This window comes from Argiope bruennichi, chromosome 7 (assembly GCF_947563725.1).
Source record: "Argiope bruennichi chromosome 7, qqArgBrue1.1, whole genome shotgun sequence".
Lineage (NCBI taxonomy): Eukaryota > Metazoa > Arthropoda > Arachnida > Araneae > Araneidae > Argiope > Argiope bruennichi.
In genome coordinates this window covers 6,141,868-6,164,001 of record NC_079157.1, presented here as the reverse complement: position 1 = coordinate 6,164,001, position 22,134 = coordinate 6,141,868, and the positions used below count along the sequence as shown (strand labels likewise).

The window sequence follows — 22,134 nt, the reverse complement described above, 5'->3', positions numbered from 1 at the left end:
GTGCAAGTTGGACATCGTTCACCAAACAAAAGGTGTTTGTGGGTGAAACGGGTGTGCCCAATGCGAAGTCGTGTCAGTTTGACATCAAGTTCTCTCACTGGGATAATTGGCCATAATGTAATATGTGATTTAATAAAATGTAACTTATTAGATATTTGGAGGTCCCACGATTCTTGCCATAGTGAATGAATATGATGAGATAGATACTTCTTCGCATCAAGATAGGGAAGTGGTCGTTGTAGATATACTGATGCTTCCTTAGCTGCAACATCTGCTTTCTCATTTCCATTTATGCCAACGTGGCTAGGTAGCCAGCAAAATATTATGTCTATGCTTTTAGATTGTAGAGTTCGTAGAAGACAAACTATCAATGGCTATTGGATGCGTCATATTATGATGATTACCAATAGCTTCAAGAGCGCTCATACTATCGGAATAAATACAAAATTTTTGTTCCCCAAGAGTGGAAATTTTTTCTAGTGCAAATAAGATTGCCATTAATTCGGCCGTTAAAACAGAGTGACTATTGTCTAATCGTATACTTAAAATATTTTCAGAAAAGACGATACCACATCCCACATGATGAGCAGTTTTCGATCCATCCGTAAAGACAGCAGTGTAATCTGAAAACTTATATCGGTGATAATTAAAAATTTGTTGGAAAATGGAGGGTGAAACTGTAGTTTTATCAAAAGTAGAAAATGGATTATGAAATGAAATTTGTGGAATATCCCAAGGTGGGAGGGATATAAAATTTATAGGATGGATTTGGACATTACAAAGATCTGAGTTGTCAAGTAATTGTTTCATCCTCTCGCAAAAAGGAGGGATATTAGAGGGACGAGCATTGTATAATCGGCCAATGCCAACAGGAATATTCATGTCCCGCATAGGGTGAGTAGTATGACATTTCAATCTTAAAAAATATTGGACGCACAACTTTTTGCGACGTAGATTTAGTGGCAATTGGTGACAAACGACATATAAGGTGTGCACGGGAGAAGTTCGAAACGCTCCAGAACAGATCCTGAGAGCTGTATGATGCACAGTATCTAATTGCTTTAGAACACTAGTACGTGCAGAACCATACACTTCGCACCCATAATCAATACGCGAGAGTACTACAGACTGATAGATGCGAAGTAGAGATGTTCGGTCCGCACCCCATGATGTAGTTGAAAGAACCTTCAAAATATTAAGTGATTTCTCACACTTCTTCCGCAGATAACGGATATGAGGAAGGAAAGTGAGTTTACGATCAAATATCAGTCCTAAAAACCGAACCTCATCCACAACTGCTATTCTAATTCCCCGAATATTAATTATAGGGTCTAGGTGGAGGCTTCGTTTTCTACAGAAATGGACACAACAGCTCTTTTCAGGGGAGAGTGTGTGTCCATTCTCATCGCACCAATCTATGAGCTTGTCAACAGCTTTCTGAAGTTGCCGTTCTATTAAGGCCATACTAGATCCCTGACAAGAGATCTGTAGGTCATCGACATACAATGTGCCAGAGACAGATGATGGTATGATTTTGAGGATTTGACTCAAATGAAGGATAAAAAGGGTGACACTCAATACACTTCCTTGAGGAACACCCTCCTGTTGGATAAAAGTATTAGATAACGTTTGGTTAAAACGAACACGAAAATTACGAAATTCTAAGAAATTTTGAATAAAAACAGGCAGGTTACCCCTAAACCCCATATCAAATAAAATTTTAAGAATACCATAGCGCCATGTACGGTCATAAGCCTTTTTAATGTCAAAAAATATCGAAACAAGATGGTTTCGGCGAACAAACGCATTGCGTATTTGAGATTCAAGGTGAATAAGATTATCAACTGTGGATCGACCTCGACGAAATCCACTCTGAAAGGGTGAAATACAACCTTTTTTCTCTATTTCATACATGAGACGTGAATTGACCATACGCTCGAATGTTTTACATAAGCAACTAGTCAAAGCGATCGGTCTATAGTTCGGAGGATCTACCGGATCTTTCCCTGGCTTCAGGATAGGAATCACAATCGCCTCTCGCCACTGTTCTGGAAACACTTGCTCATTCCAGATTCTGTTAAAGAGATGAAGGAGATGAAAGAGAGAGGATTCATCCAGATGGCGGAGCATGCTGTATGTTATTCCATCAACACCTGGGCTAGTATCACGTGTCCGAGAGAGAGCCTTCTTTAGTTCATATATCCGGAATGTGCAGTTGTATGAAAAGCAACTGCGAGTTTCGAATTTTAATTTTAGTTGTTCTGCCCGTCTCTTTTTCTTGAGAAAAGCTGAATTACAGGAAGTAGAATTGGAGATATCAGCAAACGTTTGACCCATGATATTCACAATGTTCAATGGGGAAGAGTAAGAAGACGATCCAACGGTTAATACAGGAAAAGTAAACTCTCTATATATGCCATTGGCCGCCCGGACTTTCCGCCACACTTGGGCGCTGGATGTAGTAGAGGTGATTGAGGAAACGTACCTTATCCATGAAGCTCTTTGGCTTCGACGTCGTATACGGCGCGCATTTGCTCTTGCCTTTTTAAATGCAATGAGGTTTTCAGTTGTAGGGTATCTTCGAAAGATCCCCCATAATCTCTTTTGGTTCCTATAAGCTTCACGACAAGCGTCGTTCCACCACGGTTTGTGATATTTTCGTGGAAAGGATGAGCGCTTAGGAATTGTAGCATTCGCAGCACCAATGATACAGTCGATAACATTTTGAACCGCATTGGTAATACTAGTAGAAGTAACCATTTCATCAGTAATCACTGCTTTCCTAGTAAACGTACCCCAGTCTGCTCTGTGGAATACGTAAGTCTGTGGATATTGCGTTGCATTGTTCTCATCAGCACGGGATATGATCAAGGGAAAGTGATCGCTATTGTATAGATCACTTGCCACTGTAATGTTCAGCAAAGGGGAAAAGTGCAGGAGTGCAAATAGCCAAATCAACAGAATGAAATGTACCTGTGGGTTCATGAAAATGTGTCTTCTAGTTATTATTGAGCAGACAGAGACAGTTATCAGAAATAAATTGTTCTATCTGTCGCCCGCGAGAATTTGTTCTATCAGAACCCCACATAGTACCATGGCCATTGAAGTCACCTAGCAGTATGAAAGGCACTGGAAGTTGATCAACCAGAATGTTAAGATCATTTTGAGAGATAACATCATTCGGTGGTAGATAAATACAACAGACTGTAACTAATGTTTTGACGTGCACCTGTACCGCCACAGCCTGCAAGGAAGTGTGTAGGTTTAGGATAGTACTGGGGTAATTGTTGGAGGTCAAAAGGCACACTCCACCAGAAGATAAGTCAGTAATGTTATCCTTTCGGACACAATTATATCCACGTAACTTCAAGTGCACATTTGACTTCAAGAACGTTTCTTGAAGAGCTATACACACAGGGTGTGTGGAATTCACGAGAGCTTTGAGGTCTTCCAGCTTTGTCCTAATTCCACGACAATTCCAGGAAATAAAAGGGGCCATTAATGAGTGGGAGTTGGACTGTTATCAACGCCAGTGAGAGGAGTTGCCGACTGTTCGCAACCCATGTGGAAATCTTCATCATCCTCTGAAGGATGGATTTTTAATAGCTCAGAATTAGATGGATTCCCAAATAAAGAAGGCAAGTCCTTGGTGGCCAGACCAGCTTTGCCTATCTCAAGAGCAACTGACTTCCGAGATTTCAAATCTTTCAGGGAAGCACCTTTCTTTGAAAATTTCAAAGTCAAAGACTTTTGGGCTTTTGATATGCGTGACCTTTTCTTAAAATCAGATGGTTTTGCCTTTATTGGACTTAAAATTAAGTCAGAATCGGATTCGCTTGATAAAATGGTTACAGGTTTTGTTTGTACCTCACAATTTCTGAGTGATTTTGTTACGGAGGCGTAGCTACGACCTTCGGTTGGAGTCTGCGCTAACACCAGTCGTCTGGCTTCCTGAAATGATATATCTTTTTTTACCTTCGTTGTAACAATTTCTTTCTCGAGCTTCCATTTGGGGCAGGCTCGTGAGAAAGAGGTATGCTCTCCCTTGCAATTTGTGCATTTTTCTTTTAATGTGCAGTCAGTGCTCTCATGACCAACTTCAGCACAACGAGCACATGTCAGCTTGCCGCGACAATTAGCCTTTGAATGGCCAAAACGCTGGCATTTAAAGCATCTCAAGGGATTGGGAATAAATGCCTTCACAGGTAATTTGAGATATCCTGCTTTTATCGATTCTGGTGCCTTAGGGGAATTAAACGTGAGAACTAGATGCTTCGTTTCAAGAAGCTTACCGTCACGTCGAATAGTAATACGCCGGGCATGTGTCACTCCTTGCGAGCTTAGTTTCTGAGTTATTTCCTCCAGTGAAACATTAAACAATTCACCGCAGGTTATAACACCTTTGGATGAATTAAGCGTTCGATGTGCACTCACATTTACTGGTATCGTTGCTAATGCTTTAAATTTCAAAAGTTGTTGAGCTTGCTTGCGGGAATTCACTTCCACAAGCAAGTCTCCAGAACGTAATTTTCGAATTGAAACAACTTCTCCGACAGTGCTTGATATAGCTTTTTCCACTAAAAATGGTGAAACTGTATGAAAATTTTCTTCATCTTTGGTTCTTTTAATCACGAAAAATGATTCAAAGTGTTTTGTAAATACATTTGATACAATTGGTTGCCCACTGAAGGGAGCACGTTTGGATTTGCCCATACGATATTAGAAGTGTTTCAGGCCCGACGGCACCGCCCACCACGGAGCCCAACAAGGGAAGGCAGCCACCGGCTCTGGCCATTCCCAGCCTCGGCGCTTACCCTAGCGCTAGCCGGAACCTATACGCTGGGAGTTACCCCCGGGGACAGTGACCACCCTTAACGCCAAGCCCAAGGAGTAACCCCTTCGCTTGATCCCTAGCAGACTAGCCACTCAGGTGACTAGCTACCAGCCGATTGATGCACAGGGGACCACAGTACACCACCCGTCTTTCAAATGGGTTGCCACGCACGGCCAACACGTGGGGTTTTGGCTGTCCATGAGAAGCAGGAAGCAAACAGAGCGGCGACAGCTTCTCATGGAGAGCTCCCTCGCTTGCCGTCGAGGGAAGGAAAGACACAGCAGACAGCAGAAGGCGTAGAGGAGTGGAAACTTAAAGGGAGTATAGATCCCTGGGTACCTCGGGATTGGGACACCCGTACTCACCTATAGTAGGTGAGCCCCTGAGGGGGAACATGGGTGTTAATATGATATTGAAAACGTAATGAAAAGCAATGAGAAAATGCAAAACTAACAAACGGTAAAAGGTTCTAAATGCAAGTATAAAAACGAATGGCTCGTAAAAACGCAATTATGAATGATAAAACCCTTATTCAATAAATTATTGACGTTTATTGCCGGAAGAATGAGAAATAGAATCCTTGTAAGTCACCTCTTAGGTCCACCGTGAAGCTTCAGCAATACTTAGAATGCTTCTCCAGGCATTTATCGACACACAAAAATGGTATTACATTTCCGATTTATATATAAAATGCATTATTGCAAATAGATCGAGTGATTAATAAACAGTTTCGGTAGTTCTCGTAAAAAAGTGGATTAGTTTTAATATTGATAATGCTTTTGAAATGGATCAAAACACTCAAAACAGGAGAAAACACGTGGAAATGAGATTATTTTAGAGAAATTAAACTATTTTGAAAATTTGTTTTTCATTAACTGAAAAGGGAAAACAGCTATATTTATTAAATGGTAAACGCTATTTTTATCAAGTGGTAAAAGCTATTTTTATTTAAAGAATATAAATGCAATTACTTATAAACGCAACGGCATAATAACAATGAAATTTGACATGCGACTTTGAGACGACAACTGTAGTTCCGTATCATATTTCATTCAGTCGGAATAAAAGCTTACAAAATACGTATTCACGTGACATATTAAGTAAAAAATGGCATATTAAGTTCCCAGCAAAAATCTATATTTTGTAACCGTTGTTCGACAGAGTCATGCAACATATTCACTGTCTCACCCAAGGCTCACAATTTCATGCACTTTGTGTCTCGTGTCAAGAAAGTGTCTGGAAGAACTCGCCCGCTGGTTTCATGAACATTCAAAGCAAAATCATAACTTTTATTTTATAAATGTAATTTTATTTTGCAATATCATTCAAAATAATTCATATAAAATCAAAATAATATATTTCTTAATTAAATTATATTGTATTTGATAATTTATCTTCAAATGATTCTTTGAAAATAATGACAAAATATGAGCCGAAATTGACATTCCATTATTATTATATTTTAAAAGTTTTGAGATTGAATAATTTTAAATAAATTCTTAAAACTCAGTAAATTGTGGCTGAGGCCAAAACCAAATTTCTTTACAACTATAGTAGTGGCTAAAATAGTGCGAATCTTTTGGAAAAAAAGCGTATTTTCAACGCCTCATGGACCATAATTACGATTTTGTTAAGAGAAATTCCATAAAGTTGCATATTATTTTCAAGTTCATTTTAACAAGAATTTAAAAGAATATTATTTCTGATGGATATTTCTAATGGAATAATGACATATGCTCAGAGAGAGAAGGGGGGGGGGATAGAGAGAGAAGAGACACGCAATCATCATAATTATAGGGAGAAACAGAAGTAGAGATTTCAATTTTCATTTTATTTTTAAATGCAATATCAACAAATATTTTTCAGTATTAAATTTACATTTATTGTTTAAAGGTCATTTATTCATTAAAAAAACATTAATAGCTATTTCCTGTTTGTAGATTGAATTAAAAACTGAGAAATAATAATTATTTCCTACTTTGCGAATAAAAAATCTTGATATTTAATTGCGATTCTTTACAAAGTAAAATGAATGCTGCAAAATAAGGCTAATTTCTAGGCAGATATAAAATTAGTTATTTTATTCAATTTTATTTTATATTTTGACACAAAAAATAAACAATAACATTCCCATCAATACAATTTATAGCTATATGACATTTATTGAATATATAAATTGAGATAGGATCCAAGCATAAATTTAAGTACACTATAAAATGGAAAAAATATATATTTTCCATCAACTTCCATTCCAGGATAATACAAATATCGCTTTCAATGACATATTGTATGGTAGTAACAAAAGTAATTAAATAAATAAAACAGACAAAAAGTGGAATCGTTTATTTATAGAAGGAAATTCTTATTTACTTAAATCAAGTTTAAAAGTTTTGAGTTTGACTTTTTGGAAATCTCTCCTGCATTCCTTTTGCCAAAGAAAGTGTCATTTGCATCCCAGAAGAAGTTTTAGCAAACAAAAATAATTCACAGTAAATAAAAGAAAACGTCAAAATAAAATTGAACGTGACAGGTTTCAAACCTTTTAAGATTTTTTTCTGAACTTATTTTCGCTCTCTGAGAAGTTAGCCGATAAATTCTTTGTTGTTTTGGATAGAAATCCGATGAAGAAGCTTTTAGAGTCCGTCTCGCTTTCCTTTCACGATTGAGTAAAAGATCAAGAAATAAAACATAAAATAAACGAATATTTTCTCCAGAAAGTTAGGAAATGACGGATCTATATTCATATTTAACAGTTTGGTGGCATTTAATTTTTCTTCTTCCTTTGTTATCATTTAACTAAGACAACTTTGGCATGCGAAATAAAATTTCTATTTTGATCCTTCCTTATTTCTGTCCAAAAACTCGTACAAGAAGAAGAGCTCTAGACATTCTAAATCATCCATCATCCCGTCTTCAGGATTTTGAAGAAAAAATAAAACAATAAAGTTAATAAAATAATCATTCAAACACATACTCTTGTACCAATGCACTCTGAAGTAAAATGGCAAGTATGTTTATTTTAATTATCTTATCTTTCTTAATTGCTAATTTATATTTTCTAACCATAAATACTATAGAATCTTATAATTAATGTTTATAAATTAATTACCAGGTATCTATACTTTTATGAAGTAAAAATTTAATTAAATGAAACATTAAAATTATAAGATCAGAAATATTAAACTAATATTACTCATCTAAAAATTAGAAATATATAAGATCTGAAAATGCTATCATTAAATAAGTGAAAAACCGATATCAGAATTCCATTTGCTCTATTATAAACTAATCAAACTGTTTAAGCATCGATATTTAGAAATCTAACACTACTGAATATTTATACTAATGTACAAATTAAATCACAGGTATATCATCTGGAAACACTAATATGGCAAGAAATGACTGAAAAATAAGTTAACATTTCATGTATTCAAAAATGAAACATATTAAATTACATAAATGTTTAATAATTGAAGTTTAGAAATCAAATATTACTGAAAATTGATTTATTTAAAACAATTTAATTCAGAGAACAATACAAAAGAAAGAATTTCACTGATTACTTCTTAAAGCAATAATATAATATTTAAAAAAAATTTTATAAATAGAAAATAAATCAAAATAATATCATCCAAATAAAATTGCAGTTATGTCTAATTAAGTCAGAAGATTTCCAATGAATTACTCTTATTTAAATAAAAGTATAAAAATATTAAATTCTTAAATATTATTTTTTTTTAAATATGGTGAATGGGAATTTCCAAAACAGTGTATGGCAGCCTTTATTTATATCTGCTTCTATTCATCCACGTCTGATCACTAAGCGGTCTAGACTAGTCGAAAATTTCACTAAGATATTTTGCAGCTCTCAACATAAAACATTTTTTATTCAATCCATTCGGATGAGTAGAATTTAAAATTATATAAAAAATATAACACTTTATAGAGAATACTATAGCTAATGCGCGAAGAACGAGGTGGATAGCAGACGTTCAGAGGTACGTGGTTGGTGGTTGGTAGTTGGTAGTTAGTGTTTTATGGCGCAAGAACCATACTTGATCATACTGCGCCAAGCAAATGGTAAAATAATAGACCAAACTATATAAAAAAAAACACATGATAAAATATAAAATCAAAAGTTATCAACATACAAATTCCAAAAAAAAGTTCTAGTACGTACAACGTTAATAAATTTAAATGAAACAGTGGTATAAAAACGCATTGCATTGAAGCAATGTAAAAATCAGGCGTTAATGAAAGTTAAAAGTATTAAATACATGTGTAAAAGCTAATGTATTTTAAAAATTTAAAGATGTTTGGGTGGAATTTTTCACCCACCAGATCTTGTAAAGTTAATGACGATGATTTAAAAAAGTTTAAACGGGAGGAATTAAAAGATGGGCACTCGATTAAAATATGATTAATGGTAAAATCCACATGACATGCAGGGCACTTTGGTGCCGCCTCGCCAAAAATGAGATGTTTATGCGTGTAGCGAGTATGCCCAATGCGGAGGCGAGTCAACTTGACATCAACCTCGCGTATAGGGTGATTAGGCAAGTGTCCAAAAATTGGTTTCACAGAATGAAGTTTATTCTGGATCTGCAGATCCCATGTGTTTTGCCAGGTAAAATAGATGTGTTTATTAAAGGCCTTCCTAACATCACTGTAGGGAAGACCTTGGTTAAAGGGCGACACTGCAGATTTTGCAGCAGAATCCGCCTGTTCGTTGCCATAGATTCCTACATGACTACATGGGTCCCGACCCAACAAAAAAGGATATCAAAATTTTCATTTTGCAAGGTGTGCAAAGTGAACAGAATTCGTATAGCAATTGGATGTATTTGATAATTGTGGTTGGTTCGTTAGGGTTTTTTGGCGCAAGAACCATACTTGATCATGCTGCGCCAAGCAAATGGTAAAATCATATACCAAACTATAAAACCAGACATGATAAAGTATAAAAGAAAAAGTTATCTACATTCAGATTCAAAAATAAATGTTCAAGTACGTACAAGGTTAAAATCTAAATGAAACAGTAGTGCAAAGAACGCATTATAATGAAGCGTTGAGGAAGTCAAGCGTGAACAAAAGTTAAAAGTATTAAATACAGGTGTAAAAGCCAATGGATTTTAAAAATTTAAAAATGTTTGGGTGGAATTTCTCACCCACCAGGTCCTGCAAAGCCAATGACGATGACTTAAAAAAGTTTAAACGAGAGGAATTAAAAGATGGGCATTCGATTAAAATATGATTAATGGTGAAATCTACACGACATGTGGGACATTTAGGTGCCGCCTCGCCAAAAATGAGATGTTTATGCGTATAGCGTGTATGTCCTATACGGAGGCGTGTCAATTTGACATCAACCTCTCGTATAGGGTGAACAGGCCACAAATCAGTCCTTGGGTTTATTGAATGCAATTTGTTGTGGATCTGCAGATCCCAAGATTCTTGCCAAGTAGCAAAAAGTCGGCATACAAATGACCTTTTAGCATCACAATATGGGAGGGCCTGAGACAGAAATGTTGATGCAGATTTGGCTGCAAAATCTGCCCTTTCATTGCCCGAAATACCTGCATGACCCGGAACCCAGCAGAAGAGAATATTAAAGCCCCTGTTTTGTAATAGCTGCCAGATAGATAAAATTTGGATAGTCACTGGATGCATCTGGTTATGAAAATGAGCAAGTGCCTCCAAAGCACTCATACTATCGGTGTATATGATAAAATTACGCTGAGCTGAAGGCGGAATTTCCTGTAGAGCGCAAAAAATTGCCACCAACTCAGCAGTAAAAACAGAACAACAATTGTTTAGACGATAGCCGAGTATATCAGATGGAGTCACAATGGCGCAACCAACATGTTCATTTGATTTTGAGCCATCTGTATATACTGGGATAAAAGAAGAATACTGACAGCGGTGCTCATGAAAAATCTGTTGGAAAATAATAGGACTAGTCGAAATTTTATCAAATCCCAAGAATGGGTTCAGAAAAGAAAAAGGGGGAATATCCCAAGGGGGAAAGGAATACAAATCAAGAGATTTAATGGTAACATTATAAAGATTCGAGTCATTCAGGGAAGTTTTAACTCTCTCTAAAAATGGAAGAATATTTGAGGGTCGGGAATTATAAATTCTTCTTAGACTAACAGGTATTATCGTGCTGCATATGGGATGATTTGAGACGGACTTTGCACGAAAATAATATAACGTAGACAATTTTTTACATCGCAAATAAAGTGGCAATTGGTGGCAAATAACATATAAGCTCTCAACTGGAGAAGTGCGAAAAGCTCCCGAGCAGATCCTGAGAGCAGAATGGTGTACGGTATCAAGTCGCCGCAAAACAGAAGGGCGTGCAGAACCATATACCATACACCCATAGTCTATGCGCGAAAGAATGATGGCTTGGTAGACACGGAGAAGAGAGGTTCGATATGCACCCCAAGATGTTTTAGAAAGTACTTTCAAGATATTCAAGTTTTTCTCACACCTCTTCCTCAGTTGTAAGATATGAGGAAGGAAAGTGAGTTTACGATCGAAAACTACACCCAAAAAGCGTATTTCAGCCGCAACTGGAATTGCCATGTTTCGTATTAAGATAACAGGATCTAAATGGATATTTCTCTTCCTACAAAAATGAATACATCGACTCTTCTCGGGAGAGATAGTGTGGCCATTGTTATTACACCAATTTACCACTCTATCAACTGCATTTTGCAATTGTCTCTCAATTAAATTCATGTTGCTACCTTGGCATGAGATCTGCAAATCATCAACATAAAGTGTTCCATGAACAGATGAAGGTAAAACAGATAAAACTTTACTGAGATGAACTATAAAAAGTGTTACACTAAGGACACTACCCTGAGGAACACCCTCAGTTTGTATAAAATGATTTGAATAAAAATTACCGAATCGAACACGAAATGTACGAAGTGATAAAAAGTTTTGTATAAATACGGGCATGTTTCCTCTAAAACCAAATTCAAAAAGTGTGGATAATATACCATAGCGCCATGCACGGTCGTAGGCTTTCTCGATGTCAAAGAATATGGAGACCAGGTGATTCCTCCTAACAAAGGCATTGCGTATTTCTGTTTCAAGTAAAATGAGGTTATCAAAGGTCGATCTGCCTCTGCGGAAACCGCTTTGCATAGGGGAGATGGAACCCTGTTTCTCCAGTTCATAAATTAAACGAGCATTCACCATACGTTCTAATGTTTTGCACAGGCAGCTCGTAAGAGCGATTGGTCGATAGCTCAGAGGGTTCGATGGATCTTTATCGGGTTTTAAGATTGGAATCACAATTGCTTCCTGCCATTGTGAAGGATATTTTTGCTCATTCCAAATTCTGTTGAATAAAAGTAACAGATTGGAAAGAGAAGTGGTGTTCAAATGGCGAAGCATATTATAGGTGATTCCATCTGGCCCTGGGCTGGTATCATGGGCTTGACATAAAGCCATTTCCAGTTCCGACATCTTGAATTCACAATTGTATGTAAAGTTTCTTCTAGTATTGAAATGCAAATGCAACCGCTCCGCGCGATTCCTAATTGCCAGGAAATCAGGATTATAGGAATCAATTGCGGAGACTTGTGCAAATGCTTGGCCGAGAATGTTGACAATCTCTAATGGGTCGGAATGCATCCCAGTTCCCGTTTTTAAAACAGGAAAGGATGACTCATTGTAGATCCCATTAGCAGCCTTTACCTTTCTCCATAGGGTTCGACTGGAAATGTGTGATGTTATAGATGACACAAATGATATCCAGGAATTCCTCTGACTTTGACGCCGAATGCGACGAGCAAGTGCTTTGGCTCTTTTGAAAGCAATAAGATTTTCTGTTGTTGGGTACCTTCTAAATTTATTCCACAGTTTTTTCTGTTGCTTATAACTGTCCCGACAGGCTCCGTTCCACCACGGTCTTCGAAATTTTCGTAGACGTGGGGATGATTTTGGAATAGTGTTGTTAGCGGCGTTCATTATGGTATCAACGACATTTTGTACCGCATCCGTGATGTTTGATGTATTGACCATATCCCGAGTGATTTCTGCCAAATGTGAAAAACCTTTCCAGTCTGCCCGCTGGAATAGGAAACGCGGAGGACAGTTAGTCGCACCGCCGCTATCAGCATGGGAGACAATAACAGGAAAGTGATCGCTGTTATACAAATTTTTGCTAACTGCAAATGTCAGTAATGGCAAGAGTTCAGGTGAGCATATGGCCAGATCAAGAGTATGGAAATTACGTGTGGGTTCATGGAAGTAGGTTTTCTCATCGTTGTTCAGTAAACAGAGACAGTTATTGGCAATAAACTGCTCGATCTGTCTCCCACGAGAGTTTGTATTATCCGAACCCCACAAAGTACTATGTCCATTGAAGTCGCCAAGTATGATAAATGGTTTAGGAAGCTGGTACACTAAGTTGTCAAGATCTTGTTGACGTATGATATCATGAGGTGGCAAATAAATACTGCAGACTGTGACCAATTTTCTAGTGTGAACTTGCACAGCCACAGCCTGTAGTGAAGTGTGTAAAGTTAGTGGTGTGCTTGGATATAAATTCGAAGTAAAGATGCAGACTCCTCCAGAACTGTGATGTCCAGTGTCTGCATCTTTTCTAACACAGTTAAAGCCACGCAATTTTATGTGAATGCTGGGTGTCAAGAAAGTTTCTTGAACACCGAAACAGACTGGATGAAATTTGCTAATAATCGACTTGATATCACACAGTTTGGATCTTATGCCGCGACAGTTCCATGAAAGGAAGGTACCCATTAAGAAAGAGGTTTTGAAGATGAAGTTTTAGAATTATTTGATTGAGTTGCCTCATATTCGCAACTCATTTGCAAGTCATCCTCATCATCAGAAGGGTGTAGTTTAATATCAGGGCTATTTGGCATGCCGAATACGGACGTTAAGTCCTTATGGACAATACCTTGCGTCGCAAGCCCAAAAGCGACGGAATTTTTCAATGTCGATTTTTTCAGTTTTTGAGGAACATCTTGTAATGAGAGGCCACGTTTTGCAAGCTTCAATGTCAGCGATTTTTGAGTTTTTTTCTTTGATTTCTTTTTGAAAACTGTAGGAGTTTCAGGGGTAATACTGATGGAGTTTTCTGTATCTGAAGAAGAAACTTTTCTTAGTTGTTTGGATGTGGTAACGTTTTTAGTACAGTTTGTGCAAGAGCAGTTTGCACAAAATGACCTTTTTATAACAGAAGCATATGTTATGCCAGGAGTAGGAGTTTGAGCTACAATCCTACGCCTAGCTTCAGGATAAGATAGATTTTCTTTGATTTTCAGAGTTATAATCTGTTTTTCAAGCTGCCATCGCGAGCAGGATCGAGAGTAGGACGTGTGATCGCCACCGCAGTTCACGCACTTTTCTGTTGCGGCACACTGCTGGCTGTCATGACCTTTTTCTGCGCATCGGGCACAAGTGAGTGTCCCGCGGCAGTTTGCCTTTGAATGACCAAAGCGCTGGCAGTTAAAGCATCTAAGAGGGTTCGGGATGTATGGTCTTACTGGTAATTTGATGTAGCCTGCATAGATATGTTCTGGTAGTTTTGGAGATTTAAATGTTAGGATGTGGTGTTTAGTTTCTATGATTTCTCCGTCACGCCTGATGGTAATTCGGTGGACATGAACAACTCCTTGTGATTTTAGCTCATCTGTTATGTAGTCAACAGAGAGATTTAGAATTTCTCCACAAGTGATAACACCTTTAGAGGTATTTAATGAAGCATGAGGGCTGACACTGATTGGGATAGTTGCAAGAGCTTTCAATTTTTGTATGATCTGGGCTTGCTTTCGAGAATTGACCTCTACTAACAAGTCACCAGATCGCATCTTTTTAATTGATGTTACTTCACCGACAGTTGCAGTGATGGCCTTCTGCACCAAGAATGGCGATACTGTTTCAAAAGTTTCGTTTTTATCAGACAAACGTTTGACTATGAAAAAACTATCAAAATGGTACTCAAAATTAGAAGTATTTGGAACAATGCGACGCCCACTAAAGGGACCCTTTTTGGGAGGAGCCATGCGATATTGAGAGAAATTCAGGCCCGACGGCACCGCCCACCACGGAGCCCAACAAGGGAAGGCAGCCACCGGCTCTGGCCATTTCCAGCCTCGGCACTTACCTTGGTGCTAGCCGGAACCTATACGCTGGGAGTTACCCCCGGGGACAGTGACCACCCTTAACGCCAAGCCCAAGGAGTAACCCCTTCGCTTGATCCCTAGCAGACTAGCCACTCAGGTGACTAGCTACCAGCCGATTGATGCACAGGGGACCACAGTACACCACCCGTCTGTCAAATGGGTTGCCACGCACGGCCAACACGTGGGACTTTGGCTGTCCATGAGAAGCAAGAAGCAAGAAGCAAACAGAGCGGCGACAGCTTTTCATGGAGAGCCCCCTCGCTTGCCGTCGAGGGAAGGAAAAACACAGCAGAAAACAGAAGACGTAGGGGAGTAGAAACATAAAGGGAGTATAGATCCCTGGGTACCTCGGGATTGGGACACCCGTACTCACCTATAGTAGGTGAGTTGTTGTTGTTGTTGTGCGATTTTATTGGCGCAAGAGCCATTCTTGGCCATACTGCGCCAAGCGTATGGTTTTTGGTTTCATCTCATGATACAAGATATTTTTCTAGAATTTAAAATAGAAAGTTCTGATAAAAATTAATGAATTATTATTTTTTTAAATTGTCCAAATTCAAATTTAACATTGAGTAAAGACAACAAAATTACTCCAAAAGAGAAAAAAATGATTCTGTTAAAGGCTCAGTAATAGACAGTTGAATGATAAAAATGTCAGATACAAGTAAAAAACCGAATAGATTTTAAAAATTTAAAAATATTTGGATGGTATGTTTCACCCACCAAGTCTTGCATGTTAAGTGACGAGTGGAAGAAGTGACGACGATGAACATTAAATTCAGGGCATTCGATCAAAATATGTTTAACGCTAAGTTCAGTACGACATTTGGAACACGTTGGCGCTCTCTCACCAAAAAGGAGATGACGGTGGGTATGACGAGTGTGTCCTATACGTAGGCGAGTCATTTTGACATCAGCCTCACGTTGTGGAAGAATGGGCCATAAACCAATTGTGGGTTTGATGAAATGTAATTTATTATTGATCTGCAGATCCCATGCCATCTGCCATTTAGAAAAGATTTGACATACAAGAGACCTCTTAGCATCACAATATGGAAGCGATTGCGATAGAAATAATGTTGCAGATTTGGCTTCAAAGTCTGCCTTTTCATTTCCGGATATACCTGCATGCCCTGGGATCCAACAAAAAATAATTTTGAAACCCCTATTTTCTAGGAGTCGTAATGTACACAAAATTTGAATGGCAATTGGGTGCATCTGATAATGATAATGAGAGAGTGTTTCTAAAGCACTCAGACTGTCAGTATAAATTATAAAATTACGCTCAGAAAGAGGCAAGATTTCGCAAAGAGCACAGAAAATCGCCACCAACTCAGCTGTGAATACAGAGGAATAATTATGTAGGCGATAGCTCAGAGTATCAGCTGGAATTATGATGCCGCAGCCGACATGCCCATCTGATTTGGAGCCATCTGTAAAGATTGGTGTGAAAGAAGAATACTGACAGCGATGATAAAGAAAAATCTGCTGGTAAACAATAGAAGCAGTAGAAGACTTATCGAATCCTGCAAATGGATTCAGAAAGGAGAAGTATGGGACATCCCAAGGCGGAAAGCAAAATGAATCAATTGTCATGATGGTGAGATTTGAAAGACCCGAATCACGCAAGAGCAATTTTGCTCTCTCACTGAATGGAAGAATGTGAGAAGGACGGGCATCATATAGTCTACGAAGGCTAACTGGAAGGTTCATTTGACAAATAGGGTGATTGGGAACAGATTTTGTACGGTAATAATATGAAATAGATAACTTCAAACGCCTTAAATGAAGAGGAAGTTGATGGCAAATGACATACAGGCTTTCTACTGGAGAGGTGCGAAACGCTCCGGAACAGATTCTTAGAGCAGCATGGTGAATGGTATCCAGTCGCCTTAAAACTGTAGAGCGTGCGGAGCCATACACCATGCAGCCATAATCAATGCGAGAAAGGATGACTGCTTGATAAATACGGAGTAGGGAGGTTCTATCAGCTCCCCAAGATGTTTTAGACAGAACTTTTAAAATATTCAATGCTTTTTCACACTTCTTCCGTAGGTGTAAGATGTGCGGAAGGAAGGTGAGCTTCCGATCAAGAAACACTCCCAAAAACCGAATTTCATTCACAACAGGAATAGGGGTATTTTTAATGCAAATACTTGGATCCTGGTGAATGTTTCTTTTCCTGCAGAAATGAACGCATCTGCTCTTCTCAGGAGAGATAGTATGCCCATTGTTATCGCACCAATCTACAACTTTATTAATGGCATTTTGCAATTGTCGTTCGATTGAATTCATATTACTGCCTTCGCATGAGATCTGCAAATCATCTACATAAAGTGATCCCTGAACAGATGAAGGTAAATGAGTTAAAATTTGACTAAGGTGGACGATAAAAAGTGTGACACTGAGGACACTACCCTGTGGAACTCCCTCAGCTTGATTAAAATGAGTTGAATAAACATTTCCAACACGAACTCTAAAAATCCGATTTAATAAGAAGTTCTGTAAAAATATGGGAAGGTTTCCCCTAAAACCAAAGTTAAAAAGTGTTGAGAGTATGCCAAAGCGCCAAGCACGGTCATAGGCCTTCTCGATATCGAAGAATATGGAAACTAGGTGGTTCCTCCTGACGAATGCGTTGCGTATTTGGGTTTCCAATAGTACGAGGTTGTCAAAAGTTGACCTACCTCTTCGGAAACCACTCTGCAACGGGGAGATGCATCCTTGTTTCTCCAATTCGTGTATGAGACGTGCATTAACCATTCTCTCAAAGGTTTTGCAGAGACAGTTTGTCAGAGCAATTGGTCGGTAGTTCAGAGGGTTGGATGCTTCCTTACCAGGTTTTAATATCGGAATCACAATAGCTTCGCGCCATTGTGAGGGATACTTCTGTTCAGTCCAAATTCTGTTAAATAATAGTAACAGATTTGAAAGGGAAGTTGCATTCAAGTGGCGGAGCATATTGTATGTTATCCCATCTGGTCCAGGGCTTGTATCATGAGCATTAGATAAGGCCGTTTCCAGTTCAAACATCCGGAATTCACAGTTATATGGAAAAGTACATCGGTCATTAAAGCGCAGAGGCAACCGTTCCGCTCGATTCTTAATTGCCAGAAATGAAGAGCTATAAGAATCCGTTGCGGACACTTGTGCGAATGCTTGACCGAGAATATTGGCAACATCTAATGGGGCTGAGTGCGCCACATTTCCTATATTTAAAATAGGTATGGTGGTTTCACTGTATATCCCATTAGCAGCCTTAACTTTTTTCCACAAATGTTTACTGGTAGTGGAGGATGTGATAGATGATACAAACTTAATCCAAGATTCCCTCTGACTACGGCGACGAATTCGACGAGCAAGGGCCTTGGCACGCTTAAAAGCAACAAGGTTTTCTGTTGTCGGGTATCTTCTAAAAATATTCCAAAGTCGTTTTTGGTTTTTATAGCTGTCGCGACAAGCTTCATTCCACCACGGTTTACGATATTTTCTTAAACGTGGGGAAGTCTTCGGAATGGTGGCATTTGCTGCACTTATTATGTTATCAACGACATGTTGCATTGCTTCCGTGATGTCGCAAGTGTTGACCATAGTCTCGGTGACATTTGCCAATCGCATGAAGGCACCCCAGTCTGCCCGCTGGAATAGAAAACGGGGGGGACAATGAGTCACACCACCTCTATCAGCATGGGAGACAATAATAGGGAAATGATCACTATTATAAAGATCTCTGCTCACTGCAAAGGTCAGCAATGGCAGAAGTTCAGGAGAACATATGGCCAGATCAATTGTATGAAAGCTACGTGTAGGTTCGTGGAAGTACGTCTTCTCTTTATTATTGAGCAGACAGATACAGTTATTAGTTATAAACTGTTCGATCTGCCGCCCACGAGAGTTTGTACTATCCGAACCCCACAAGGTACTATGTCCGTTGAAATCTCCGAAAATAATAAAAGGCTTAGGAAGCTGGTCCACTAAATCATCAAGATCTTGTTGGCTAATGACATCGTGAGGTGGCAAGTAAATACAACAGACTGTGACCAATGATCGTACATGAACTTGTACAGCCACAGCCTGTAGAGCTGTATTCAAAGTGAGAGATGTGCTCGGATATAAATTTGATGTAAAGATACAGACACCACCAGAACTGTGAGAGCCAGTGCCTGCATCTTTCCGAATACAGTTATAACCACGCAATTTAATGGGAATGCTTGGTGTCAAAAAGGTTTCTTGGACACCAATGCAAGCAGGATGAAATGTGTTTAAGATGGACTTGATGTCAGAAAGTTTGGACCGGAGGCCGCGACAATTCCATGATAAGAAGGTACCCATTAAGAGGTTCTTGTTGCAGAAAAATTTGGAACAGTGTTAAGGGGTTGCGAGATTTCGCAACTCATTTTTAAATCGTCATCCTCTTCTTCTGATGGATGAAGTGATATGAGCTCAGGGCTTTTGGACGTTCCACCAAAAATTGAGGTTAAGTCCTTGTGGACTATGCCCCGATTAGCAAGACCAAGAGCGACTGAATTTTTGAAAAGTGATTTTTTTAATTTTGGAGAAAGGTCTTTTTCAGATAGGCCACGTTTAGAAAGTTTTAGCTTCCGAGATTTATTAGGTTTCGGTTTTTGTTTGGAAGTTTTTGATTTGACAGGCTCAGGAGCACTGGTAGTTGAATTTTCTGTTTCTGAATCAGATGCTTTTTCAGGAGGTTTTTTATGGGAAGTGTGTTTTGAGCAATTTGGGCAGGAACAGTTTTCACAGAAGGACTTTTGGACCGCAGATGCATAGCTAAGACCAGGTTTAGGAGTCTGGGCCAAAACTTTCCGTCTGGCTTCTGGGTATGAAATATTTTCTTTTATTTTAGTTGCAACTATTCGTTTTTCCAGTTGCCAGCGTTCGCATAAACGAGAATATGATGTGTGGTTGCCATTGCAGTTTGTGCACTTTTCTGGTGCAGTGCACTGCTGACAATCGTGGCCTTTTTCTGCGCAGCGGGCACAAGTGATAGTCCCGCGGCAGTTAGTTTTCGAATGCCCAAAACGCTGGCATTGAAAGCATCTCAATGGATTGGGGATATACGGGCGTACAGGTAATTTTATATAGCCAGCACATATATATTCAGGTAACTGATGGCTATGGAATGTTAGAATAAAATGCTTTGTTGGGAGGAGTTGTCCATCCCGCCTAATTGTTATCTGGCGTACATGTGTCACTCCCTGCGACGATAGTTCTTTCGTTATCTCTTCTATAGGTACATTAAACAGTTCTCCGCATGTTATTACCCCTTTCGAATAGTTTAGCGATGCATGTGAACAGACTGTAACTGGTATTGTGGCCAATGCTTTTAGTTTAATGATTTGCTGGGCTTGCTTTTTAGAGCATACTTCAACCAGCAAATCGCCTGAACGCATTTTGCGGATTGATGCAACCTCGCCGACTGTCGCCGATATTGCTTTTTGGACCAAAAAAGGTGAAACAGAGTTAAATGTATCGTTTTTATCGGATACTCGCTTGATAACAAAAAAGGAATCAAAATGGTGAGTGAAGGATTTGTAATTAGAATGATGCCCACTGAAGGGAGATTTCTTGGAGGAGCCCATATGACATTGTTGAATTTTCGAGCCCGACGGCACCGCCCACCACGGAGCCCAACAAGGGAAGGCAGCCACCGGCTCTGGCCATTCCCAGCCTCGGCGCTTACCTTGGTGCTAGCCGGAACCTATACGCTCGGAGTTACCCCCGGGGACAGTGACCACCCTTAACGCCAAGCCCAAGGAGTAACCCCTTTGCTTGATCCCTAGCAGACTAGCCACTCAGGTGACTAGGTACCAGCCGATTGATACACCGGGGACCACAGTGCATCACCCGTCTTTCTAGTGGGTTGCCACGCACGGCCAACACGTGGGGTTTTGGCTGTCCATGAGAAGCAAGAAGCAAACAGAGCGGCGACAGCTTCTCATGGAGAGCTCCCTCGCTTGCCGTCGAGGGAAGGAAAGACAGCAGAAAGCAGAAGGCGTAGGGGAGTGGAAACATAAAGGGAGTATAGATCCCTGGGTACCTCGGGATTGGGACACCCGTACTCACCTATAGTAGGTGAGCCCCTGAGGGGCTATAGTAGGTGAGCCCCTGAGGGGATTTGATAATTGTGATAGTGGGTGAGTGCCTCCAACTCACTCCTGCTATCAGTGTAAATAATGAATTTACGCTGTGTGGAAAGCGAAATTTTCCTAAGAGCACAGAAAATGGCTACCAATTCAGCAGTAAAAACTGAGCAACTGTTGTGAAGGCGGTGGCTCAGTATATCAGACGGAAATATTATTCCACAACCAACATGGCCATCTGATTTCGAGCCATCCGTGAAAACAGGCAAAAAAGATGAGTATTGATAGCGATGTTGTAGAAAGAGCTGTTTCAAGATTATATGAGAAGTGGAGGATTTATCAAATCCTCTGAAAGGATTAAGAAAGGTAAATTGCGGAATATCCCAAGGCGGAAATCTAAAAGGGTCAACTGATTTAATATGAATATCGCTCAAGTTTGAGTCATGCAGGAGCATTTTGACTCTTTCACAGAATGGTAGAATATGTGAAGGACGGGCGTTATAGAGGCGACGCAAGCCTACTGGTAGTGATATTTCTCTTAATGGGTGATTTAGAACCGATTGTATTCTGAAATAAAACAGAGCGGACAGTTTCTTACGTCTTATATAAAGGGGTAGCTCATGGCAAATAACGTAGAGGCTTTCTATTGGTGAAGTACGGAACGCACCAGAGCAAATGCGCAAAGCAGAATGATGGACGGTATCCAGCCGCCGCAAAACAGATGTGCGGGCGGAGCCATATATCATACACCCGTAATCGATTCGAGAAAGAATAACTGCTTGATAGATGCGAAGAAGGGAGGTTCGATCGGCACCCCAAGATGTTCTGGATAGTACCCTTAAAATGTTTAAGGACTTCTCACACTTCTTCCGCAGGTGTAAAATATGCGGAAGGAAAGTGAGCTTTTGATCGAAAATCACTCCCAAAAACTGTATTTCTTTCACAACAGGAATGGAAACATTTCTAATTTGAATGTTAGGATCCTGATGAATGTTTCTTTTTCGGCAAAAGTGCACACAGCGACTCT

General features: G+C 39.3%; 2 protein-coding genes across 2 annotated transcripts; both read right to left on the bottom strand.

Moving 5' to 3' along the window:
- Positions 1-3,498: 3,498 nt before the first annotated feature.
- On the bottom strand, positions 3,499-4,713 carry LOC129975021 (uncharacterized). The gene has a single exon (XM_056087881.1). The coding sequence runs from the start codon at positions 4,711-4,713 to the stop codon at positions 3,499-3,501; it is 1,215 nt and encodes a 404-aa protein (XP_055943856.1).
- A 14,624-nt stretch (positions 4,714-19,337) lies between these two features.
- LOC129975020 (uncharacterized) lies at positions 19,338-20,606 on the bottom strand. Its single transcript, XM_056087880.1, has one exon. The coding sequence runs from the start codon at positions 20,604-20,606 to the stop codon at positions 19,338-19,340; it is 1,269 nt and encodes a 422-aa protein (XP_055943855.1).
- Between the last annotated feature and the right edge of the window lie 1,528 nt (positions 20,607-22,134).

Bases quoted from the DNA above. Each gene is read 5' to 3' on its own strand.
- LOC129975020 (XM_056087880.1), bottom strand. From the start codon at position 20,606: ATGGGCTCCTCCAAGAAATCTCCCTTCAGTGGGCATCATTCTAATTAC.
- LOC129975021 (XM_056087881.1), bottom strand. From the start codon at position 4,713: ATGGGCAAATCCAAACGTGCTCCCTTCAGTGGGCAACCAATTGTATCA.